This window comes from Salmo trutta, chromosome 8, assembly GCF_901001165.1.
Source record: "Salmo trutta chromosome 8, fSalTru1.1, whole genome shotgun sequence".
In the NCBI taxonomy this organism is placed as follows: domain Eukaryota; kingdom Metazoa; phylum Chordata; class Actinopteri; order Salmoniformes; family Salmonidae; genus Salmo; species Salmo trutta.
Window position 1 is genome coordinate 13916423 of NC_042964.1, and position 27335 is coordinate 13943757.

The 27335-nt window shown below is 42.8% G+C and overlaps 1 protein-coding gene across 1 annotated transcript in view; it reads right to left on the reverse strand.

Moving 5' to 3' along the window:
* Positions 1-1471: 1471 nt before the first annotated feature.
* Positions 1472-27335, reverse strand: part of LOC115198253 (protein transport protein Sec24D-like) — a 29779-nt gene continuing 3915 nt past the window's right edge. The window contains exons 3-23 of the mRNA XM_029760063.1: positions 27137-27236; positions 26608-26744; positions 24102-24419; positions 23684-23799; positions 23084-23195; positions 21982-22109; positions 19860-19998; positions 19375-19490; positions 18234-18358; positions 14650-14841; positions 13337-13430; positions 8269-8385; positions 7968-8138; positions 7417-7513; positions 7012-7157; positions 6555-6693; positions 5495-5613; positions 4989-5168; positions 3535-3726; positions 3299-3388; positions 1472-2755 (exon numbers count right to left, since the gene is read on the reverse strand). Coding sequence (XP_029615923.1) covers positions 2615-2755; positions 3299-3388; positions 3535-3726; positions 4989-5168; positions 5495-5613; positions 6555-6693; positions 7012-7157; positions 7417-7513; positions 7968-8138; positions 8269-8385; positions 13337-13430; positions 14650-14841; positions 18234-18358; positions 19375-19490; positions 19860-19998; positions 21982-22109; positions 23084-23195; positions 23684-23799; positions 24102-24419; positions 26608-26744; positions 27137-27236 — 2969 coding nt within the window. The 3' untranslated portion in view covers positions 1472-2614. The remainder of the gene's footprint in view (positions 2756-3298; positions 3389-3534; positions 3727-4988; positions 5169-5494; positions 5614-6554; positions 6694-7011; positions 7158-7416; positions 7514-7967; positions 8139-8268; positions 8386-13336; positions 13431-14649; positions 14842-18233; positions 18359-19374; positions 19491-19859; positions 19999-21981; positions 22110-23083; positions 23196-23683; positions 23800-24101; positions 24420-26607; positions 26745-27136; positions 27237-27335) is intronic.

Consider the following 27335-nt stretch of genomic DNA (forward strand, 5'->3'; position numbering starts at 1 on the left):
AGAAATGTACTCCAAGGACCTTGGTGAGTTGCACTCACTCGGTGTATGAACCCACTTTTTTTATTTATACTGAACAAAAATATAAACACAATGATTTTACTGAGTTACTGTTCATAAGGAATCGGTCAATTTAAATAAATAAATTAGGCCCTAATCTATAGATTTCATATGACTGGGCAGGGGCCCACCCACTAGGGAGCAAGACCAATCAGAATGAGTTCTCATCAGAAACTGTTTCATCAGCTGTCTAGTTGACTGGTCTCAGACAATCCCGCAGGTGAAGAAGCCGGATGTGGAGGTCCTGGGCTGGTGTGGTTACACGTGGTCTGCGGTTGTGAGGCTGGTTGGACATACTGCCAAATTCTCTAAAACATTTACATTTAAGTAATTTAGCAGACGCTCTTATCCCAAGCGACTTAGTAGTAAATGCATACATTTCATTTCATGCATTTTTTATTTTTATAATATTTTTTTTGTACTGGCCCCCTGTGGGAATCGAACCCACAACCCTGGCGTTGCACACACTATGCACTACCAACTGAGCCACAGGGAAGACCAATGGAGGCAGCTTATGGTAGCGAAATTAACATTAAATTCTCTGGCAACAGCTCTGGTGGACATTCCTGCTGTCAGCATGCCAATTGCATGCTCCCTCAACTTGAGACATCTGTGGCCGAACTGCCCATTTGAGTGGCCTTTTGTCCACAGCACAAGGTGAAACTGTAATGATCATGCAGTTCAATCAGCTTCTTGATAAGCCACACCTGTCAGGTGGGTGGATTTTCTTGGCTAAGGAGAAATGCTAACTAACAGGGATGTAAACAAATACCGGTAAGCTTTTTGTATGTATGGAACATTTCGCCACAACCAATCATGAAATCATGGGACCAACACTTTTCATGTTGCGTTTCTTTGTTCAGTATATTTGAGGCAGTCAAATGAAACGATTCTATACCACTTCATGTATTTTACATCTTAGTCTGGCGTAGAAGTAAAAATACTTTTTTTATATTGACTTTTACTTCACTAAATTCCTAAAGAAAATGATGTACTTTTTACTCCATACATTTTCCCTAACACCCAAAAGTACTTAGTTTGAATGCTTTGCTGGACAGGAAAATGGTCTAATTCACACACTTAAAGAGAACATCCCTACTGCCTCTGATCTGGTGTAAATTGTGTCCGAGTGTGCTCCTGGCTATCCGTAAATAAAATAGTTCTGTCTGGTTTGCTTAATATAAGGAATTTGATATGATTCATACTTTCACTTTTGATCAAGTATATTTAAAACCAAATACTTTTAGACTTACTCAGATTATTTTACTGGGTGACTTTCCCCTTTTAATTTAGTCTTCATTGAGGTATCTTTACTTCTCAAGTATGACAATTTGGTACTTTTTCCAACACTGCTCAACAAGATTGTTAGTGAGAATCTCAATGGAAATAAGACAAGCACATAACTTCTCAAAAGCTTGATGTAGTCAGGAATTTAATCAAAAACAATACTTTTATATAGATATATATAGATAGGCTTTAGGCACAGAATCTACTCCAAGGCCCCTTTACTCGAATACATCCATTCGAGTTCCGCCACTGTTTTCCCATCTGCACCACAATTGCTAGGTAGGACCTGAGATATGTTTGCATACAAACCTTACAGATTGAAATCTGTATCTCACTGGAATAGACTAATGGCCTATATTTACAACAAAAATAATTAAGGCAGACTGAACTGGCACAGGAACTCAATTTCCCCCAAAACCTCCATCTCGCATACAAACAACCAATAATTGACTTTATATATTAAAGTAATGATAATGCCAGCAAATGAGACATAAGCAGTAACTTGATGAGAAAAAACAAGGTATACAATTGGAATTAAGAGTGTGGAATGTTTAATCTTATCTTTACAGAAAAATTATGCAGATTTTTGGGGTTATTTTTCCCATGTTTGTCAGTGAGTTGTCACTGGATTTGGCCTTGTATCAATAATCTAGCTAGGAAATTCTCTCCAGACCTGAGGGGAATTGAAAAACAATGGAATCCAATCACTAATGGTGGAGTGAGCCATTAATTTAATAGCCACGGCACCAATTTTCAGTCATGGCAACCAGATGTTTATTCCAACCCATGTGGCTAAATTACCATTTAATGCTGTGAAATTCTGTCAACTCTTCCCTAATGAGAAATTGTGACAAGGAATGTATGTGCTTAAAAACAGACATTGGCAATAAAAAATAAAAAAAGCTAAATATACACTAATAAAAATTGGGTTTACTCAATAGTGAAACCAACTGTCTAATGTTGCAAATGTGGTCCGGAGGGCCTAATGTGTCCTGAACCCCAGCAATTCCTTTTACAACCATTGGCCAATTTACATAGAAATCAGTTAATTGTTCATGTACATAAATTCTGTGGACTTAAACAAGTCAGACTGACTCATATGTAGACAAATGTACAATGCAGACTGGAGCACAGATCCTGATACTCTGACAGATGAGAGAGAGGACAGTAGTCCTGTAGGTTTGTGTGGAATAATGGGTTAAAGGGTTGTTGGAAATGCAGCTATGGAGTCTGTAAGAGGTGATATCCAGTGGGGGGGGGGTGTTAAGTGTTAAGTGAGGACTTGTCTGATCTCGCAGTGGACGTAGCACAGGAAGTCCATGTAGGAGGCTCCACCGTGGAGCCCCTTGTCCTCCACCAGGTGCTGGCGGAACAGCAACTCAGACCGGTCTTTCTGCTTCACGATCAGAAGCTATACACAGGAACAGAGTCAGCTTACGACCTTACCCTAACTCCAGTGCACAGCTTTGGTCCTCAAGGACTACAGTCCTGTTTGTTTTTGTTTCTCCCTGGCACTTAATTACTAAATGATGGAAATAATGAGAAGACACTCCTGGTTTTCATTCTAGCTGATGAGCATCTTGGGAGGTGTTCATCAGCTAGAATGGAACCAGCAGACCTGGTAGCCCTCGAGGACCTGGGGTGTGCACTGCTGCACAAACTCACCCAGTCTACTATTAATATTATTCTATATCAACAGCAACATATTTCACTACTACTTTCATTTTTTGGCAGTTGCTTTCAAGCAAAACAGTGTAAGCTTGGGCAGCCTGTTGAATATGTGATTTTATTGTTACCAGGTCTTAAAAGTAAGATTTATTACCATGTGATAAATATGGCTACGTTTGTTTCCCAATTCAACAAACAGATACCGTCCTTTAATTATATCAAAGTAGTCTAGACATCCAGTGGAAAGTATGCATAGTAACAGTAACCAATACATCGAATACTGTACCTTCATGGCGCTGGGCCTCTGGTCAAGCAATGAGTCAATGATGGAACGCAGCTTCTTAGACTGTGGGTTATCCAGAACTGGCAGGGAGCTCTGGAAAACACATGAATATTAGTGATATGTTCTTTCTACGCAGTCTTGAATGAACTTTTCAAATATCTGAACTAATGGTATCCAACTAAGGTGCTTCAAAACACCCCATCCTCTGTAGAGCTTGGGGGTAAGGTTCTGGTCCTCACCAGGTCAGCGGGCACGTGGGCGAAGGAGGGCACATTGAAGACTCTCTGGACCAGCTCTGGGGGGCAGGCCTGGCCCAGCCACAGGAAGAGGGAGCGCCCATTCTCCAGCAGGAACATGCCAGCATCTGTCAGGCGCTCCTCAGAACAGCGCACTGGAGCTGGCACCACATCACTGGCAACATCCATATTGTGCTGGAGGAGGAATCAATGAATGAATATAACTTCATCGACGATATGGAGGGGGCTGCACATGACTGCCATCTTAGACCACAATCTGTAACAAGAACCATTGTATAAGCTGGACCCCAACAATAGAGTATTAAGATGTACCCCATTATGACAGTATTGAGATGGACCCCAATGAAAGCATTTTGAGATGAGTCCTTACAAAATATTGAGCTGTACACCTTTTCAATGCGACTGCTACTATTTTTTGCCATATCAAGGTAGGTTGACAAGTTAAATCCATCTTGCACTTTCATTCTGATGAGCAGTGCTCCAGAGTTTGCAGCATATTATTAGGAGGAACATTCCAACCCTAATTATGTGACCCACAAATGAAAACAAAATTAATCACAAGTGCCTGGCACTTTCCCAGCAAACATGGCAATTGATGTGAAGGAGAACAAATAACTGCCATTGTATGAGCCATTTTGTCACAATTATGAAGCATGTAATTATTCTACTGAGGGAAACTATTTACCCTCATACTCTTCTCTGAAGTCTCATGCACACACACTATTCATTCAGCGTCTCTTATCAGCCACCTCAAAATGGCAGGTTTTACATTTACATTTACGCCATTTAGCAGACGCTCTTATCCAGAGCGACTTACAGTAGTGAATGCATACATTTCATACTTTATTTTTTTTTCTGTGCTGCTGGGTAATTGTTCGTGTGCTGGCATGCAATACACAACCTCATACAAATGCCATCATTTTTGTGGAATGAGTTGCCATATCAGATAAGAGGACGTCACACCTTACAGATGCCAATACCAAAGAACTAGTAAATGGTGCAGCGAAATGCTGCCCTCTGCTGTTCATCAGGAACAGGGGTCATCTTTACCTTAATAGAATACTTTGATTAGTCTGGGATCCACACTGAATATCTTTCAGTTTCTTTATTGTATCCCTTGACCAGAGTGATATTCAGTATATATCCCAGAGTATCTTTTGACATCAATTAAGTGAAAACCATGTAGCCAGAACTCCGCACTAACAATATGATGACATGACAAGAAGTGGGATAGTGATAGAACACTTAAGATTGGAGGTCCATTTACCTAAATGAGGAAGGAAACAGGTATCATGATCATAAAAAAATGGAATTGCAGTTGGGAAAAAGGACCTCCGAGGGAGTGAGATTGATGTGACATGGGTGGAGCCAGAGGTGGGTGTGTTTGTGTGTATGCGGTTTCTTCAGTGGGATAAGGCAGGAGAGCATTGTCTCACCAGTGGGACAAGGCGTGGGTAGAGCAGCAGCTGGGTATCCTCCACCCCCATAGCCATGGTAATGAGTCTCTGGTGAGCCCTGTCGTCTGTAGAGAGCTCAGCGCTGCCCACCAAGGGACCAGTCTTCATCAGGCTGTTTAAGTAGACTGGGAACACCTTCATGGCATCAGGCAGAATCAGCTACACACAGATACACAAGGGGAGAGAGGAGCAAGTTAGAATCCCTAATACACGACTCCCGGACACCACAGTAACAATGTTTGCGATACTTGAAATGACGAAAGCAAAGCTAAAACTGCCGTTTTATGTGCAGGAATGCATCGGTCTTTCATCAGTTTACTTTTGTACCCGGCAGCTGTAAGTTAATGGATGTTTGTACACTTCTTTGAAACTAGATACTTGAAATGTCACCAGCCTAGGAGTTAAATCACACCACTGCATTTGTAAAAAGCGCTCATAACACAGATATTCTATGAAATTTATCCACAGTGTTCTGTGCCGCTGACCTGGCTGGCAGCGGAGGGACTGGCACAGTTTTTCCTGTAGCAGGCTAGCATGTGGGCCGTCTGGTTGACCAAAATCTCCCTCACCGTCTTCAGGGGCTGGTTCAGCATGGCACGGTACGCTGGGAGAGAGAGTGATGAAGGGAGAGGTAGAGGGCATTTGTAGGTCAGTAACTGTGTTCCCACACTAAAACTGTCTAAAGTGCTCTCATGTCATACAACAAGTTTGCTTGTCACTAATACTTTATGGGAGGCATATGGTTCTGGTTTTAAAAGACTCTTATAAGGTGATTTAGATATACCGGGTATCAGGAAGCTAAAGTGATGCATGAGGTGTATTTAACTAAAGTAGAATTATGACACCATCGACCAGCAATGTTGAAGCCACAAGTCACGAGTCGACCTAAGCGGATTTCGCAGATATAGGTCTACATACTCGGTATCATTATGCTGAATAATGCATAATAAAACACACCAGCCAAGTATGTTACATCCAATGATCAGACTATTTAAAGATATTCTCCAGTACTTTTGTATACTTTTTAGCCAGTCGATCTGAAAGTAGCACTCACGAGCCAAGTGGTCCCTGAAAATGGCGTACTACGTCACATATGTGCAGATATGTGCACCACGTCATTGCCCTCTCTCTCGCTCTGCTGTGTGTGCATCATGTGCCTCTTGCTAGCTGTCACTCAAATGGCAAGGGGCTGAAGCTCATTGGTAGAACTCAAAATGCTAGGGGGCTGGCTCATGTGGGGGAAAATGATGCAGCACAGCTTCCAGAAAAACAGTCGCTTTCAAACACATTTCGTCGCTAATTGAGGTAAGAGTAATTATTCTCATAGATTCCGCATGTATGAACTACAGACACATCCAGCCCAAAGGTTTATACAAATACTTAGTCGCCAAAGTTCCGGAGCATGTCTCTTTATTTGAACTGATATATTATTTATATCGAATCGCATTCATTATGCCTAGAAGGGAAGTGGATTTATTGAACATCTCATTTGGACCTTACTGAACACAAGCATAAATACAGTAATACTCTACTGTGTGTAGTCACCTGACTTGGCGAAGAAGTTGATGAGGGCGTCAGTCTCACAGCTCTTGTATAGCTCAGACAGTTGGGCGCTGCAGTTCAGACTGAGGTTGTGGATCCGCAGACGACGCTGGCCGCTGACGGTCGTGTACAGCAAGGCACACTGGGAAACGGAACACACACAGAAGCCGTTAGTGGGTCAAAAGTCTGAAATCATGACAATCTTACATGTCAGAGTAGGATGTTTAAGGCTTTGTGGAACCTTTGGCTGAAAACACACATTGTAAATGGGATACATTGGTTATTAAATATGATGCACATTTGTATTTGTTGCAGTCAATTATCCACTTTGCAGTGAGCCTAAATATCTGATTAGTGGTAACCATTCAAAACAGCAGCTTGAGATGACTTCAGCAAAACAATTTAGCGTACATTTTTTTTTAGTCGTGTGTGTGTGTGTGTGTGTGTGTGAGAGAGACACCTGCATGAGTGCGCCCGTCTCCTCGCTAAGTTTGTCATCGTGTTTGAACTCCACAGTCACAGCCTTGTCACAATCCACGGCAGCCATCTCCACATCTGTGGTGTTGTTCATGTGGATAGCCCCGAAGAAGTTTGTAGCCCTGAAGCCTGGCAGGAGAGACAAGGGAAAACTATGGGTTAGTGTCTTCAAGTGCAATACAGTCTAGCAGTATTAAAACCAGTATTAAAATGTTACCTAAATACCTTTTAATCAATGCATTATTTAAGCAATGGAATTATCTGGCGATGTAAAACTGTTGGAAACAAATGTAATTGAAAGATATTCTTAAATTCTACAATCTAAACTGTACCTCTTTTTTCTAAGTACATACAAGTGCAATACACTAAAAACAGTTGAGTGAATTACCTGTGCTGGTGCGGACTCTCATGATGGCGTCAAACCCGATGGCCTTCTTCACATCCTTCCTAAGTTCACTCAAGAAATGCTGTCCATCCATCTCCACCTGAAATACACAGGTAGTGACACAGTCAACCACAAGGTAACAGAGTTTCCCCCGATTATACTCCATGGAATATTGGTCCAGTGCCAAGATCTGAATGAGATATGGGCTCTAATGCATTTCATGTAATGAGAGTAATTATGTGTTCAATAAGATAAGGATTCATGAACTCAAAATGGCAGTTTGGACAAAACAAGATGTTCTGTAGCATAAAAGGAGCACACTGGGGAACTAGACAGCAGGTAGCTTAGCGGTTAGAGTGTTGGGCCAATAACAGATAGGCGGCTGGTTCGAATCCCTGAGCTGACTAGGTGAAAAATCTGTTTATGTGCCCTTGGACAAGGCACTTAAACCTAATTGCACCTGTAAGTCATTCTGGTTAAGAGTGTCTGCTAAATGACTCAAATGTAAAAACAAACTGTATTGTGCAGTTGTTTGCATTACTGTTTGTGTATACCTGGAAGTTGCTGTACTTGAAAATGGAGCCTCCTGTGTGTGTGGGGACGTCTCCCATGGTGGCGAGGTCCACATACTGGCTGGGGAAGAGGAAGAGATCCACGCTGCAACCCTGAGACACACAGTCCTGGGAGAGCTGCTCGTACACACCCTTCTGGGGCTGGAACAGAGTCTAGGACACCGCAGGGGATCCAAACACAAACTTAGAAAGCACACTATTCACACACTCAAAACATTTTAATAGACAATGATAATATGGTGCACTTTGTTTCAAATGTAAAAGACTGGCTGTTTTTCGTCACCTTCTCTTTCTCTGTGTTGATCAGCTTCTTGTCGTCCCTGTTCTTCAGTTTCCCAGGGGCCTCGGCAGTGGGGATGGATGAGTGGAAGATGAACAGCTTGCCACTGCATTCTGCTGTCTGGAGAGGACAAAAATAAATATATTACAGAGAGGTAACAGGAGAGAGTGAATACAGGAAAAAGGTGTGTACATGCAAGTATTTCCTTGTATGACCGTTTCAATGAAGGGAACAACATTGATTTGACCTAGACGGGTCTCATTATGTTCAAGTTCAGTGAGGGGATTCTAGGGTTTAAGTCAACAGATTGCTAAAGCAACAGAGTCAATGGTCTTCGTGACCCAAATTAGTTGCGTTTTCCCACCTGGACACATTTTCCCACCTGGACAAAAGGAACACCTGTGAGAATGCTGTTCATTGACTACAGATCAGCACCATAGTGCCCACAAAGCTCATCACTAACCTAAGGACCCTGGACTAAACACCTCCCTCTGCAACTGGATCCTTGACTTCCTGACGGGCCGCCCCCAGGTGGTAAGGGGAGGCAACAACATCTGCCACACTGATCCTCAATACGGGGGCCCCTCAGGGGAGCGTGCTTAGTCCCCTCCTGTACTCCCTGTTCACCCATGACTGCATGGCCAGGCACGACTCCAACACCATCATTAAGGCCTGATCACCGACAACGATGAGACAGCCTAGCCTATAGGGAGGTCACCTGGCAGTCTGGTGCCAGGACAACAACCTCTCCCTCAACATGAGTAAGACCAAGGAGCTGATTGTGGACTACAGGAAAAGGAGGGCCGAACACACACTCATTCACATTGACGGGGCTGTAGTGGAGCGGGTCGAGAGTTTCAAGTTCCTTGATGTGCACATCAACAAATATCATGGTCCAAACACACTAAGACAGTTGTGAAGAGGTCACGACAACACCCTTTCCCCCTCGGGAGACTGAAAAGATTTGGCGTGGGTGCCCAGATCCTCAAAAAGTTATACAGCTGCACCATCGAGAACATCCTGACTAGAGGTCGACCGATTAGTCGGAATGGCCGATTAATTAGGGTCGATTTCAAGTTTTCATAACAATCGGTAATCGGTATTTTTGGACACTGATTTGGCCGATTTTTTTTTTTTATTGTATATGATAGGGTGGCAGAACCAATTGGTGAGGCATAAACTGAAGCCTGGGAAATGGCGCCACCTTTGGCCAAGGGAGCAACTACAGCCCAACTACCCAGGAGGACTGGCACACGTGTTTTTTTTGTTACCTTTATTTAACTAGGCAAGTCAGTTAAGAACACATTACTTTCAATGACGGCCTAGGAACGGTGGGTTAACTGCCTTGCTCAGGGGCAGAACGACAGATTTTTACCTTGTCAGTTCGGGGATTCGTTTTTGCAACCTTCCGGTTACTAGTCCAATGCTCTAACCACCTGCCTTACTTTGCACTCCACGAGGAGCCTGCGTGGCAGGCAGACTACCTGTTACGCGAGGGCAGCAAGAAGCCAAGGCAAGTTGCTAGCTAGCATTAAACTTATACAAATCAATCAAACTACACATGGTTGATGATATTACTACGTTATCTAACGTGTCCTGCGTTGCATATAATCGATGCGGTGCCTGTTAATTTCTCATCGTATCACAGCCTACTTCGCCAAACGGGTGATGATTTAGCACTGTCGTTGCACCAAACCTAACCATAAACATCAATGCCTTTCTTTAAAATCAATACACAAGTATATATTTTTAAACCTGCATATTTAGTTAATATTGCCTGCTAACATGAATTTCTTATAATTAGGGAAATTGTGTCACTTCTCTAGCGTTCCGTGCAAGCAGTCAGGGTATATGCAGCAGTTTGGGCTGCCTGGCTCGTTGCGAACTGTGTGAAGTTCATTTATTCCTAACAAAGACCGGAATTAATTTGCCAGAATTGTACATAATTATGACATAACATTGACGGTTGTACAATGTAACAGCAATATTTAGACTTAGGGATGCCACCCGTTAGATAAAATACGGAACGGTTCCGTATTTCACTGAAAGAATAAACGTTTTGTTTTCTAAATGATAGTTTCCGGATTTGACCATATTAATGACCAAAGGCTCGTATTTCTGTGTGTTATTATGTTATAATTAAGTCTATGATTTGATAGAGCAGTCTGACTGAGCGATGGTAGGCAGCAGTAGGCTTGTAAGCATTCATTCAAACAGCACTTTCCTGCATTTGCCAGCAGCTCTTCGCAGTTTATGACTTCAAGCCTAGCAACTCCCGAGATTAGGCTGGTGTAACCGATGTGAAAAGGCTAGCTAGTTAGCGGGGTGCGCGCTAATAGCGTTTCAAACGTCACTCGCTCTGAGACTTTGAGTAGTTGTTCCCTTTGCTCTGCAAGGGCCGCGGATTTTGTGGAGCGATGGGTAACGATGCTTTGAGGGTGGCTGTTGTCGATGTGTTCCGGGTTCGAGCCCAGGTAGGGGCGAGGAGAGTGACGGAAGCTATACTGTTACACTGACAATACTAAAATGCCTATAAGAACATCCAATAGTCAAAGGTATATGAAATACAAATGGTATAGAGAGAAATAGTCCTATAATAACCTCAACCTAAAACTTCTTACCTGGGAATATTGAAGACTCATGTTTAAAGGAACCACCAGCTTTCATATGTTCTCATGTTCTGAGCAAGGAACTTAAACGTTAGCTTTTTTACATGGCACATATTGCACTTTTACTTTCTTCTCCAACACTTTGTTTTTGCATTATTTAAACCAAATTGAACATGTTTCATTATTTATTTGAGGCTAAATTGATTTGATTGATGTATTATATTAAGTTAAAATAAGTGTTCATTCATTATTGTTAATTGTCATTATTACAACAAAAAAATAAAAAATAAATGTAAAAAAATAAATATATTAAAAAAAAATTAGGCCGATTAATCGGTATCGGCTTTTTGGGGTCCTCGGCATTGAAAAATCATAATCGGTCGACCTCTAATCCTGACCGGTTGCATCACCGCCTGGTATGGCCAAGGTTCCTGCCACCCAACTCTATTGTGTCCTCCTCCCAGAGTGCTAAGAGCTTTGGCGTGACCCTGGATAACACCCTGTCGTTCTCCGCTAACGTCAAGGCGGTGACCCGATCCTCTAGGTTCATGCTCTACATTCGCAGAGTACGACCCTGCCTCACATAGGAAGCGGTGCAGGTCCTAATCCAGGCACTTGTCATCTCCCGTCTGGATTAATGCAACTCGCTGTTGGCGGGGCTCCCTGCCTGTGCCATTAAACCCCTACAACTCATCCAGAACGCCGCAGCCCGTCTGGTGTTCAACCTTCCCAAGTTCTCTCACGTCACCCCGCTCCTCTGCACACTCCACTGGCTTCCAGTTGAAGCTCGCATCTGCTATAAGACCATGGTGCTTGCCTACGGAGCTGTGAGGGGAACGGCACCTCCGTACCTTCAGGCTCTGATCAGTCCCAACACCCAAAGAAGGCCACTGCGTTCATCCACCTCTGGCCTGCTCGCCTCCCTACCTCTGCGGAAGCACAGTTCCCGCTCAGCCCAGTCAAAACTGTTCGCTGCTCTGGCACCCCAATGGTGGAACAAGCTCCCTCACGACGCCAGGACAGCAGAGTCAATCACCACCTTCTGGAGACACCTGAAACCCCACCTCTTTAAGGAATACCTGGGATAGGATTAAGTAATCCTTCTAACCCCCCCTACCCTCCCCCCAAAAAAGATATAGATGTACTATTGTAAAGTGGTTGTTCCACTGGATATCACAAGGTGAATGCACCAATTTGTAAGTCGCTCTGGATAAGAGTGTCTGCTAAATGACGTAAATGTAAATGTAACGTCAGAGGAAGGCCACATTTTTTTGGTCAAAGACTCCAGTCACCCAAGTCATAAATTGTTCTCTCTGCTTCCGCACGGCAAGCAGTTCCGGAGCACCAAGTCTAGTTCCAAAAGGCTCCTTAACAGCTTCTACCCAAGCCATAATACTGCTGAACTATTAATCAAATGGCCACCCAGACTATTTACATTGACACCCCCCACCCCCCTTTTTTTTACACTGGTGCTACTCGCTGTTTATTTTACCTTTATTTAACTAGGCAAGAACAAATCAGTTTTTACAATGACGGCCTACCCCGGCCAACGCTGGGCCAATTGTGCGCTGACCTATGGGACTCCCAATCACAGCCGGTTGTAATACAGCCTGGAATCGAACCAGGGTCTGTAGTGATGCCTCTAGTACAGAGATGCAGTGCCTTAGACCGCTGCACCACAATCTATGCAGTCACTTTACCCCTACCAACATGTACAAATTCCTCGACTAACCTTGTTATTGTATTACTTTTTTTATTTAGTTTATTTAGTAAATATTTTAACTTTCTTGAAATGTAAGTAAGGTCTATACCAGTTGAATTCGGTGCATGTTTCAAAGCAAATTTGATTTTCTGCAAGGCTGTCTGTTCGCATCTGAAATGACCTCTACCACACATTAATTCAAACTGAAGGAAAGCCGTTGGGAAAAATTCAGTTGGAGCCGATTAAATAAACAGTTCTATTAGGAAGCAAAACGGAAAGTTGCCGAGTCATTGGGTTGATGGAGAAACTGTTTAATGCACAATGCCAACTGAGAACGCACGGTATAACGGACTATGTCGAAGAAAAAAAAACAACACTTTTTTGGGGGGTTGGGGGAAAGAGTTGGTGATAAAAGGGCAGTGACTGCAAAAAGTTTAGATGGCCTCTACAGCTGACAGACTTATTTGTTTGGACTACTCTAATTCCTCTAGCTTTGAGTTTAAGATAAGCATCCAATATATGATGTCACAATGTACTTTATCAACTTATTATGTGGGTCTGTTGTCTTTTAATCTGTCGTCTTTTCATTTCAATGTGCCAGTGTTTTTCTATCTGTCCCTATGTAAATAAACAATTGTAATGAAATCAGAGAGGTTATTGGGTACTTTAGAGTCTATCACCGCCTGGACAAAGTAACAGCTGCCCTGTTATCCAGCTCCCATTCCCTCGTGTGTGACAGAGTTGACATCTAGCCTCTCACCTTGAGTGCCTCTACCCCAGCCTGGATGACGGGGGCAAAGACCGTCTCGCTCTCGTTGGTGTCTGCAAACATATCAGGGATCTGGTCCAGGAGACTGGAGAGGAGTGAGAGAGAGGAACAGTGTCACAATCATTCACCTCTGGTACATTGTGTTCAACACTTGGTAGATACACAATTTGCTCTGTCCCAATTGTGTTAAAATAGCTTTGTTTCATTGCCTCCTTTCCTTTATGACTGCTAATCTGAAAGGAGGTGATGGGTGTAAGTACTACGGTCAGTGTCCATCCAGTTATTTTAACTGTCTGTGGTTTATCAAGGAAGAGAGATGAGGAAATAAAAGTTATTTTAGATTACTGGGACAGCCAGTGGCTACATCCAACGGTATTGTCCTTACAATTCCACAGATCATTGAAAGAGTATCATGCACATAGACAGTTTAGAAGAGTGAATTTCTCAGCTCATACACTAGATAAAAACCCCTTTGGAAGAATTTTGTTGTTGCTACAAAGTCATATTTGGATCTAAACCAAGGACTCAACTCACATTTGTTTAATTATATTGTACATGTTGAGAAAAATGAGTCAGTTCTTCATAAAAACAAACTGGTTGATCTGGAAGTAAGAGACTTAGCCAAAAGTCATAGACATACCAAATGATCAAGTTGTAATAAATCATTTTGGTGCTGTGTCATACAACTGCATAGATAAGACTATTTTCCATATAAATCCACATGGGTCTTTTTAATATAAAATACTTCCAGGGACCACTTCTCTGGAAGCAACTGTTTTTCAACATTATCTTGACATTTGTGATGAAAACCACTGAAACTATGGATAAAATGAGGCTTGGGACACCTGATGGGCAAGATAACCAAATGCTGTCATTCAACAATTGTTTTTACCACATGACAAATGTTGCTCAGAAATGAGCTTTGACAGAAATAGATGCACGTCGACAGGCTTTGAGAAGGAGCTGGAGACAAAGACAATGTATACGTTTATCAAAAAGAAAGACCACTACAAACCCACAAAGTAAGATTGCTTCAGACAGAATGTTTACGCTTTGGTCTGCATCAGATTGTCACACTTTGGGGTATAGATTACAGTGTGCAGAGTTCATCCTGTTCTCACCCCCATTGGGCTATATAAGCAAAATATTGTCAATGCCTCCTTCAAAAGGTTCAGATTCCTAACATTAACAATGACCTGCCTATTTCTATTCATAAACAATAATTAACATATCTAAATATTTGAAAATATGCAATCAAGCATCACTACTCAAATCAATTCTCATGTCAGAGGTGTGCCCCTTACTTGTTGATGACGGCACGAGACTCCTGGAAGTTGACGAGGAAGCCGTCGAGCAGTGGGACAAACATCTCGGCCGTGTCAGACACCACCATCATCTGAGGCTGGGCCAGGGCACTCTTCACGTTGTAGAAGTGTAGGATCTTGTTGTAAGTGACAAAGCCCACCTTCACCGTCGAGCTCTCGGCACCATCCTCTCTGTGCAGGAGGAAGAGGGGGCAAAGTTGGGGATGAGCGTTAGTGTCATGAGAGACAGAGACAGAGAGAGAGAGAGAGAGAGAGAGAGAGAGAGACAGTAGCCTGGCATGAGTCATTAATGATAGTCATGTCATAGATAATATTTGCCTAAAACATATACAGATTTGGGACCAGGCTAGATGAAGAGAGAACCTTTCAGAATCGTTTATTTGAACTAAACATGCTTGTTATTAGAGGGAACTATGTTACAGCATAGATTAAGTAATCACTAAATTGTTATAGTCGCTTATGCACTCTGACATAAAATGGCCAATAAGCGGCAGATCAGTCCCCTATTCTGAAGTTTTATTCTAAACATGCTATGACAAGAACAGATAACAAATCAATGTGGATACACACACACACACACTGTTTGCAAGCAGTATTAGCTTCCGGACCTGGTAATAGAAACAATACAATATTCCCAAAAGTGTAAACTCCGACCATCTGGCACTCCAGGCAGGCTCAAGCAAATGCTCAACGAATTTGAAAGATTTCAAATAGTATTTTAACGCAGCCATGTTAGCTACAGCCAAATATGCATACAGTACTACAGGATATGGGACAGCCAGCTCAAAAGTTTACCTATGTAATTGCTCCTTTCCTTACGATCCATGTTTTGGTTATGGATGCTTCAATGGGTAATGTTAAATTATAAACTGGGTGGTTCGAGCCATGAATGCTGATTGGCTGACAGTATACCACAGGTATGACAAAACATTGATTTTTACTGCTCTAATTACATTGGTAACCAGTTTATAATAGCAATAAAGGCACCTCGGGGGTTTGTGGTAAAATGGCCAATATGCCACGGCTAAGGGCTGTATCCAGGCACTCCGCGTTGCGTCGTGCATAAGAACAGTCCTTAGCCGTGGTATATTGGCCATATACCACACCCCCTCGGGCCTTATTGCTTAATTAGAGCGCTAATGGTTTCCTTCAACCTCTCCGATATCACTATGTTAAAAGGCACAATTTCATGCCTGGTTTTTCCAGACCTTTGTATATTTATTTGCTCTAGCAAAACAACTTCCCACCATATTGTTTTATTATATTTAACTAGGATATAAATCACAGTGATGTTTTAGAGTTAGCAACTGATGCGCTAAAAACATTCCTGGGTGTAGAAACACATTTTTAAGGAAAAGAAAAAACACATTGGAGGAGAGGGTCTCATTCCGGGGATGGACACCACTTCCAGCTTCCACCACTCAGCCAATAAAAAAAAAAAAAAAAAAGGGCCATCACCCAGTCATGCCTGACGAACATACACAAACATCCACAGAAAGAGGGTTAGGATTGTTTTTCTTCAGGGCAAAGTGCTGATAGGTGAAGGAAAAAAGGGGCCTCATATGCTTTCAATTAAGATGACTGCCATGTCTGATGTCATGTGATTTAATGTCCACACACAATTTCTCTCTCTTACAAACAACCCTCTCCAACTCGTGCCTCAACAGAAGTTTAATAACATGAACAATAAACTGTCAGTGAAATATATGACTTTGTTTTCCGCCCTTTACATATCTCGCTTTCATTTTCATGGACAGGGGAGAATTCCACCCAGTCGAGATAAAATCTATTTTATATACACCTCTGTTTTGATGAGGCTACAGAGAAAGTAGCTGCAGTAGCACAAAGAGAACCTGAGCGACAAATTAGAGCTCTTGGAATTGGCCTGTTGGACTAGTAAGAGTGTTGAACTGGGGCCTGTATCTAAAACCCTTATCATCAAAACAATGGGTATCACTGTTTGGATAGTCCATCTGTAGATGCTCAGTATCAGTAACATTTCAACTATCTACTAACCCTAGCCATAAACTTAACCCTTATCCTAACCCTAACCTTTGCAAGCAGTTGCTTATCAACAGAATCTACAGATGGACATTCCAAATAAGGTGTGACCAAACAATGTGTAAAAGCATTCCCCATCTGACAAGGGGAAACTGGGGTTTGTCTCCCTTTCTTTCTGAACACAGCAGTATAGAACATGCACTTTAACCCAGTATAAATGAGGTGCTCGTTCGAACTAAATCTGCCATATGTAAATGATGAGACCCATAGAACAGACTTATGTCAACATTATTCACAAGAACTGGCATGAGAAGCAGTCAGGAAATGCAGCTTTTTATTGCTTGTTTTCATATTGAGTAACAGTGATGAAATATTAAATGAAGGAGAAAATACCACAGGATTTAGTATACACCTGCGTGTGCTTTCTTGGAGCCCCTTTTCCCCCGTAGCAAGCTAGAAGCAAAAATGTGGCTATTTCGGCAGCGTTGCAGATCCTTATAAAAGTGTTCTGTTTCCAACATGTTTTCCATTAGTTTCAATACAGGAGAGAGCAAAGTCTCACAATGGACAACAGGGAAGAAAAGTAATTTAAAAACAGGGGGCTTATTTGGAGAGCACTACCTAACCGTTTCGGGGATGACGTAAGGGTTTCGGGCAAATATCTCCATAAGTCTGCAGGCTAGGAGCGAGAGCCAGTTTCCAAATAAGTTATTTTAGGAAAGTCCAGGTGAAGTATGTAATCCGTTTCTCGATGGTAAATCAAAACCTTGTGTCTCGCTGGCGACCCACATAAAACAGCCAAAATCAGACCCATCTGTGCCGCGGACTTCTTGTGTCTTGGATATGATTCAGGGTTAGAGGCTGCACTGCACCATAACATTTCTCCCCTCCCACTCATTATTTCCCTTCCCCGAGCATCTCCCCCCTCCCATCAACCCACCCCCACAACCTTTAGGAAATCATTTTCAACTGATGAGATACTTGAATACTTGGCTACCTCTTTTCTTTGCCTTGTAGATGTGGGACAACCATATTTGGCAAGGTATCGCGGCTTTCCAGTAGTATTCCGTTACACCCTGAGGCGATGGAAGCATAATGAAGCTCAGGCGAACATATGGCCCCCCCTGAAGATGTGTTGACAGAAAAGTGGGAGGTAGTGTAGGCTATACTGTATCTGGAGGTCTGCAGCCCACCCCAAATATCAAACCACCAAGCTACACATTATGGGTGACGAGGGTGTCGAAAACCAACACTTCTATAAATCTAATGTGGTTTCTCTCTGACGTGAGACTTCAGTTATCCTATGCTAATCCCTTGGAGAGGAGGGCATTGCATAAAAGATTCTGACATTGGACACGGCTTACGTCATTTCACCATAACCTCCAAGGCTATGTAGTGAGTCTCACTCCAAGTTAGCAGATCCCATATAAAAAGATATTGGAGCTAAGCTGTAGACAGAGTGATATTGGGCCAGTTTCCAGAGTGCTAAAATGCAGGAGGTTCAAGGCTCCATTCCTTGATTACGAGGTCAGTGTTTGATAGCGTGTGTATTGTGTGTATACCTGGGCAGGTTGTCTAGCAAGGTCTTCAGCTCCTCACATATCAGTCTGACCAGTCCGCTCTTGATGTTGGCATAGGACACGTCGATCATGAAGATGTACGCCGGAGGACTGGCTGGCTTGTTGTTCTGAAAGAGAGAAAGAGGACATTTTGAAATACAACTTCAATTCAACTACTGTGTTACTTCACCTTATTTCCTTAATTTGTGGTTTAAAATGTCTTTGTCTAAAACAATGGCGTTTTAAAACCCTGAAAACAAGCAACTATTGATCACTTATGAAATCAACAATTGACCCTGCCTCCAAGGTCAAACAGATAATAACGTGAACACACAAGAGACGTCAAATCTGTTCCCTAACTTTAGGTGAAACGTGTAGGCTACAATTGGATCCCAATTTTCTCTCTTCGTCGCATGTTCTGCCCTGTGTATCCCTCCACCACACCCATTACTTTCTCTATGTTTTAAGCTTACAGCTTGTTTGGATCTTGGAGCCGTTAAGACTATTTGTGACATCTGACTGCCCTCCATTTGTTAGGAATGTGGATGAAGGACACAGCACGGGCCATTGTTTTGTTTCCGCGGTAACAGTCTGACTCGGCTCACCTCGGATGCTTGCGCTGAAAGCTGGCCGGGACTACATTTCCAAACATTAATAAACAGACTGAAGTAACAAGATGGCTTCAGTAGCAAAACGTGGCGTTGCTACCCAGACTGTACAAGAAAAGACCACCCCACAGAGCGTTAACAAAATGGAGAACTTTTGGCTTTAATGAGGTGGTGTTGATAGAACAGAACATGCTTTTGCCTGTACTCTGTGCTCCTAATCACTTTCACTTCGTACAAGTCTTTAAGAGATAGACTCTTGCCAAGCATTAGTTTGGCCAGTTTTATCCGTTCTGTTCCATGTACCATCACAGCTTTCCTTTATGTCAATTCAAATTGTAGGCTATTGGCGATGTGTAAACTGCTAGGAATATTGATTGAAACACTTTACTTTTCATCCATACAAAAGTAATTCAAATTAGTTATTTTACCAACTGCCAATTTCTCTCTATTTGTATAAAACGAAACAATATCATACATAAGGTTCACTATGAAGGTTAATTTATGAAGATAAACCACAATGGTAGAGCATTGCTTACCTTGCAGTAATCCAGGGTGGCTTCGAACTCATAGGACCCCAGCGACAGCTCTGGCCTCTTATATAAATCCACCCTTCTGCCCATGTGGTCCAGGTGTTGGAAATAAAAGGCTGGCACTGTGAGAGAACAAAATAACGTGTTTTACCAGTGGTGACAAAAACATACCCCAAACATAATATTGCCTCTGCTTAGCAACTATGCCTTAAATGGCTTTCTCAGGCATAGTTTCCCCTACCTGTGCATTAGTTTCTATGTAAGAGGGTTCAAAACTACCCTAAAGCCCTGGTCAGACCTTAAGTCAGAAATATGAAGAATAACCCCAACTACTATCATTTAAATTACGGATAATGTAAGTTATTCAAATTAAAAGACAACTTTTTTTAGTTTTGAGCTCCAAAAGGTTAGTCAGATCCATAGCTGATCTTTAGCCACGGGGCATTATGACCCAATAAGGTCTCCCATCCTCTCGTTATGGGTGGACGTACCGTCATTGACGCAGTTGCAGAAGCCGCACTGGTAGCGGCGGCCGCCATCGATGAACTGCATGTAGGGACACATGTAGGCTTTGCAGCGGTTACAGCGGATCGGACCGGTCTCACCATGGTTCACGACATAGAGAGGAGTCTGGGCCACACAATAGAACAGAGGAGATAGTCTGATTCATATCGTGTGATTTCTGATGATTGTTCTCGATTATATCGACTGATTGGTTCTGTTTGGGGCGGCAGGTAGCCTAGTGGTTAGAGCATTGGACTAGTAACCGAAAGGTTGCGAGATCGAATCCCCGAGCTGACAAGGTAAAAATCTGTCGTTCTGACCCTGAACAAGGCAGTTAACCCGCTGTTCCTAGGCTGTCATTGAAAATAAGAATTTGTTCTTAACTGACTTTATTTTACTAGGAAAGGTTAAAAAAAAAAACACGTGTGCCAGTCCTCCTGGGTAGTTGGCCAAAGGTGGAGCCATTTCCCAGGCTTCAGTTTATGCCTCACCAATTGGTTCTGCCACCCCATCTATATACAAATCATCCTAACAGTTAAATTTTGCTTTACTTTAAATTCAAATATTGCCTTTAAAACTGAGCTATTGTAGAAATTGAAAACAAGACCTAACACAGTGCAACAGTCTAGAAGAGTGAAGTTGTTGCCGTTATACACAAGTGTGAGTTCTATCAAGATCTTTGCCCTTGTAGACCCACACTCCGCCATAAAGTATTTAGTCTAAACATTGTGGGTGATCTCATCTATACCTTCAAAACAGTTATTATCGTGCAACTCAACACGTGCTGTCACGATACGCAAAGCAGATTCGCTCCCCAGAAACGGATCAATGTCATGCCCCATGTAGGTAAATAGCTGCATTACATTTACATTACATTTGTCTATAGCTGAACGTTTCTGTCCGAATAAGGCTTTGTTTAATGTAAGGATGAAATATTTTTCCTGCTGAGTGGGGATGTGTAGGAATACAGATGGCAAAGGTGTGCCTATGGCTTATCCAGCCCACACACAAACAAACCCACGGAAACATATGGCATAAATTACATGCAAAGTCTGTGCAATCACAAACATTCATTAGTGAAAACAAACTGTGGGCACATGCTATATTCACATGTGCATGGCCAAATAGCCAAATCTCGTTCAACTACTACATTAAGCATCACTGAAATTATATACTATCCAAAATATTGTAGCCTAACAACCAAAACATTGTCTCAGGGCTATAAATCTAACCTAAAAACACATTGAATTGTCCCTATAAGACCCCTTGATTTCTGCTCTTTCTTGAAGGGAGGCTTTTACTCTAGTACTTGTTTATATACTATTGTGTGTATGTTTTTCATATGGCCTCCAAGACCATTAAACTCCACATGCAGACAGACGTGAATGCAGCCAAGTAGTTAATCCAAAGGGGACGTGAAGCTGAATTATAAAAATGTTTAGAATAAGTCCAAGTGCGAAACAAGGGTTTAAAGTTAAGACTCACTGCTTGTGCAGTGAGATTATTCATTACAAACAAAACAATAATGCTAACATGGTGATAATGTGCTAGCTTTTGTTTGATATAGAATCTATGCAGGGCGTTAGCTTCCTACTATGGGAATCATGCTAGTGCTGTCTGGACATTGAGTGCTAACCAGAGAAGGCAATGCACTTGATTGCTTTGCTGAACCCCTTTCATATTCTGGGGTCCAAGCAGATCTTGACATTAGCTAATTAGCTCTTTCTATGAGACAGAGCGAAAGCTACAGTAGCATTGCCTAAAAAGGACCTTTGGCACTGAAGACAAAGTGAGGGAAAGAATATCTAAGGCAGGATTCCTGGGACCACACAAGATCCACATGAAGGTTGTCCACGGGACACTTTGAAAAGTTTACAGCACTTGGATGTACAGTATATTTTTAAGGAAATAATACATCTTTGTGTCATTGAGGAAAACTAAAAGTGCTAGTGTCTCCCTTCCCTAAAAGGATGTCTTCAGTATGTGCCTGTGGTTTTGATAGTATCTGGGATTAAACATCTTGGTTTCAGAATTCAGAAGTGGTTTAGTGGTTCGACTTAATATAACAATGTGGATAATCTCTGCAAACATACACAGGATAAGGCCTACCTCATTCTTTGGCACCGTGGCGAAAGGTTTGATGATGGCACCCAAAGGAACTTGGCACTGCTTGGCCAAGTCAGCCGTGCAGGGGAAAGAGTAGGTGGTGCAACGCATGAACCTAGGACTGGCATTTCCTAAAGAGGATGAAGAAATGGAAACAAAGTAAAAAAATAAAAATAGAAATGGTTCAATTAAGTTGTACTCATTGGTTTGATTCAAGAAAATATAGAAACAGTTTAAACATGTTAGCATTTTGTGTTTACGCATAAAGCCTTCCACTTGTCCTAATGTCGCTCAGTTCTTCCCTTTAAAGATTAATCAGGCTGTAAATAACTTACTTTCTTTTTTCTTTTACAAAGAAATACAATATTCAGTATTCTTATTCATACATTTAAGTACAGTATCAAACATTACCACTTAATTCATAACAATCAGTATTTCCCTCGCCATTTCCAGGTAACGTTGCACTCGAAGAGAACCTTACCATGAATATATGTTTATTTTTTCCAGTGTGGTTAAACAATTTTTCTGAGACGGAAATGTTTAAGTTTGACAAATCTGGTGGCGCAACTTAAAAAGAGGTCAAAGGGTAAAGGTAATACAAAGTTTTAAAAAATGGAATCTCATCTAAAGGTTTGTTATATTACTGGCTTCTGGAGGTATTCGTTTGAGTTAGAGCAGGGAACAAAATAGAAACAAACTTGCCGAAACGGGGAGGGACCTACCTAAGAAACTCTTGTTTTCGTTGCAAAACTTTTCCCTTGAGAAAATGTTTTGCTTCGGTCTGCACAAATGAATTGACCCCAATCATGTTCCCATTAGAATATATTTCAGAAGTGTATGTTTGATCTAAGGCCATTATCGGATTTGTTTAAAGCCATCCGTGTCACGTTTTACTAATCCATTCCTTGGGAAACCCCACAACTGCACATTTTTGTTCCATCCCAGCACAAACAAACCTGAGTCAACTAGTCAAGTAATCGCAAAGCCCTTGATTAGTTGAGTCAGGTGTGCTAGTGATGGACTGGACAAAAAGCTATGTTAAGTATGTTGGAAGTAATGTTAGTTCTGTTTGTGTTTACAGTACAGTGGTATTCCTGTGGCTTACCTTGGTCCTGTACAGTAAAGTCAGTAGTGACCAGCGGGGGAACCTGACCCCTGAGGTTTGTGGTGTACACCTGTCCCCCTCGTTTGGCTTGGTCATCCTCAGTGACTTGTGTCTAAACCAGAGAGGTGCATTGTCAGTGAAAGGGTGTATACTGTGCGGAGTCATTTCCTTAAACAGTCAGGTTGTGGGTGAAAGCTTTCAATCAGTTCCACTCGGTTAGTTTTTGCTAGATGTGTGTGGTAAAAGGAGACGTATTGGTATCGTTCAAATTCACATTTTGCTGTTGCTTTGTCGTTTGCCTAAGAACATTCCAACCACAATCAGTCAAACATTTTATGGTTTTAACAACGAGACAGGGTTGACTTCCTTTGTCGGTCATACATTTCATCCAAATAAGACACATACAATAGGTAATTTGGGGAGGTGGGGGTAACAAAAATGGGTTGCTCACATGTCTATCCTGGGCCCAAACTGGGTGTGCAGTAGCCAAATCTTCTAAAGAGATGTCTTTATAGGTAATACTGGCTTGGAGGAAGCTGGGAAACATGTGAAATGGCATGCAAAGACGTGAAGTCACACGAGGATTAAATATGAACTCACTGTGCTAGGGATGGAGTCAGGGTCCAGCTTTTTCTGAGGTGGCCCGGACATATGGGCTGCCCCACCTTGGAAGGGTCCCGCCATCCCGGGTCCCGCCATCTGCCCCCCAAACTGACCTGACACACAGACCATGCCACAGTGTAAGGCTCTGGTGACCTACACCTGGTGCAGTCCTAGTGGCAAGCGCACACTAAGTGGTACAGTACTCCAAAAGCAATTTGTACACACTATTCACCACCTTCAATAAGATAAGATTGACTACCACAGTGAGTTACCATATCCTAGGACACAGATTATTCCTGAAAACCATGTTTTATTCCAGGAATAGGATTCATCTGGCTCCAGGAAACTGGCCCTACAAATCCATAAAGCTATGCAGTGATCATCACTGAGCCATAGGTAACTGCGCTTTCTGTACCTTGTGGTTGCTGAGGGTATCCTGGTTGTCCGGCTGCTCCAGGCCCGGGTTGCTGGAAGCCCCCAGCGCCTGGAGGGGGTGGGCCTGGGAAGGGCCTACCCATGCCTCCCATGGGTGGGTGCCCTCCCATAGATGGGTGCCCTCCCATAGATGGGCCAGCTAGGGGCGACTGTGGGGGAGCCATCTGAGGTGAATGGGGGCCCGTAGGTGGGGGGCCCAGGGTTGAGTGTCCCATGGTTGGCGGAGGGGCGGTCTGGAATGGCTGCTGAGTTGGGGGAGAGGTGGGGGGTGCCTGAGGGCTCTGCATGGGCCCTGGACCTGCAGGATAGGCAGGGGGAGGGTGAACAACTTTCAACACACTGCATGAATGAAGCCTAACAATAACTTTTTTTATTTCACCTTTATTTAACCAGGTAAGCCAGTTGAGAACAAGCTCTCATTAACTGCGACCTGGCCAAGATAAAGCAAAGAAGTGTGACAAAAACAACAGAGTTACAAACAAACCTACAGTCAATAACACAATAGAAAAAAATCTATGTACAGTGTGTGCAAATGTAGAAGAGTAGGGAGGTAAGGCAGTAAATAAATAGGCCATAGAGGCAAAACAATTACAATTTAGCATTAACACTGGAGTGATAGATGTGCAGATGATGATGTGCAAGTAGAGATACTGGGGTGCAAAAGAGCAAGAAGATAAATAAAAATATAGGGATGAGGTAGTTGGGTGTGCTATTTACAGATTGGCTGTGAACAGGTACAGTGATCGGTAAGCTGCTCTGACAGCTGATGCTTAAAGTTAGTGAGGGAGATAAGTCTCCAGCTTCAGTGATTTTTGCAATTCGTTCCAGTCATTGGCAGCAGAAAACTGGAAGGAAAGGCGGTCAAAGTAAGTGTTGGCTTTAGGGATGACCAGTGAAATATACCTGCTAGAGCGCGTGCTATGGGTGGGTGTTGCTATGGTGACCAGAGAGCTGAGATAAGGCGGGGCTTTACCTAGCAAAGACTTAGAGGACCTGGAGCCAGTGGGTTTGGCGAGGAATATGTAACGAGGGCTAGCAAATGAGAGCATACAGGTCGCAGTGGTGGGTAGTATATGGGGCTTTGATGGCAAAACGGATGGCACTGTGATAGCAAAGTGGATGTCGTCTGAGTAGAGTGTTGGAGGCTATTTTGTAAATGACATCGCCGAAGTAAAGGATCGGTAGGATAGTCAGTTTAACGAGGGTATGTTTGTCAGCATGAGTGAAGGAGGCTTTGTTGCGAAATACGAAGCCGATTCTAGATTTAATTTTGGATTGGAGATGTTTAATATGAGTCTGGAAGGAGAGTTTACAGTCTAACCAGACACCTAGGTATCTGTAGTTGTCCACATATTCTAAGTCAGAACCGTCCAGAGTAGTGATGCTAGTCGGGCGGGCGGGTGCAGGCAGCAATCGGTTGAAGAGCATGCATTTAGTTTTACTAGCATTTAAAAGCAGTTGCAGGCCACGGAAGGAGTGTTGTTTGGCATTGAAGCTCGTTTGGAAGTTTGTCAACACAGTGTCCAAAGAAGGGCCAGAAGTATACAGAATGGTGTTATCTGCGTAGAGGTGGATCAGAGAATCACCAGCAGCAAGATCGACAGAGAAAATAGTCAGCCCGAGAATTGAACTCTGTGGCACCCCCATAGAGACTGCCAGAGGTCCGGACAACAGGCCCTCCGATTTGACACACTGAACTCTATCTGAGGAGTAGTTGGTGAACCAGGCGAGGCAGTCATTTGAGAAACCAAGGCTATTGAGTCTGCCGATAAAAATGCGGTGATTGACAGAGTCGAAAGCCTTGGCCAGGTCGATGAAGACGGCTGCACAGTACTGTCTTTTATCGATGGCGGATATGACATCATTTAGGACCTTGAGCGTGGCTGAGGTGCATCCATGACCAGCTTGGAAACCACATTGCATAGTGGAGAAGGTACGGTGGGATTCGAAATGGTCGGTGATCTGTTAACTTGGCTTTCGAAGATTTTAGAAAGGAAGGGCAGGATGGATATAGGTCTATAACAGTTTGGGTCTAGAGTGTCTCCCCCTTTGAAGAGGGGGATGACCGCGGCAGCTTTCCAATCTTTGGGGATCTCAGACGATACGAAAGGGAGGTTGAACAAGCTAGTAATAGGGGTTGCAACATTTTCGGCGGATAATTTTAGAAATAGAGGGTCCAGATTGTCTAGCCCAGCTGATTTGTAGGGATCCAGATTTTGCAGCTCTTTCAGAACATCAGCTGTCTGGGCCTGGGCAAGTTGCTAACATACTGCATGCTAGTTTACCGAAGTTGACAAAGCCATAAATATATATAGACTACCACTAGTAAGAAAAGATTCTGTTCTACTGTTTGGACAACACAGCTGTTTGCTTTTTTAACTTGTTTGCGAGTTGCTTTGCATCTTGTTTACTTTCTGAAGTGGATGCCACCCCCCTAACCATTCCCAATACAACAATCTTGAGTTCTACAAACAGTGATTAATTACCATATCCGAGGTTCATGGAACCCATCTGATTGGTGAGCTGCTGTGCTGGGGCCTGGGGGGCCATGCTGTGGTAGGGGGAATTAGGGGGTTGTCCATACGGAGAGGCGGAAGCAGCAGCAGCAGGAGAGGCAGGGTACCTGGAGGACAGTAAACAAAGAGCTAAATATTGTCTGTTCCAACAGACAAAAAAAAAAATTCTGTTCATTTACCTATTAGTGGATTGAAGAAAATGGAAGATGGAATGCACTAAGAGTATTGGGATGAAGCCATGGGTGCCTTTCAATTCTTGACCCTTTTACCCAAAGTGTGCACTTGCTCCCTCCCACTCATTGGTTGAAAGCAATGACATGGTGTTAACATGGGCTAGAGGGTGTTTCTATCATAGGTATTACACCAGTCCATACCATTTACATTTAATACAATTCCATTAGGTGGATAGATCAAGTGCATACTTCAGGAAGGGTAGAATTCAACCATTAGAACGTTATTGTGGTAAATAGACTCTGCTTGGTGGAGTAAGCTCTGTTACCTTTGAGGGTGAGCTCCATTCTGCTGACCGTTTGAGCCATACTGGCTGGAGACCTCTGGTGGAGGCATGCCGGAGGGGGAGGACACAGGCTTCATCAAACCTGGAAGGTAAAGAATCCTCTTATGGTCACACAATATATACACAAAGTATGCACCTGAGCAAAATGTCTCACCTCCACAAAGCATCCTCTTGCAGTCAC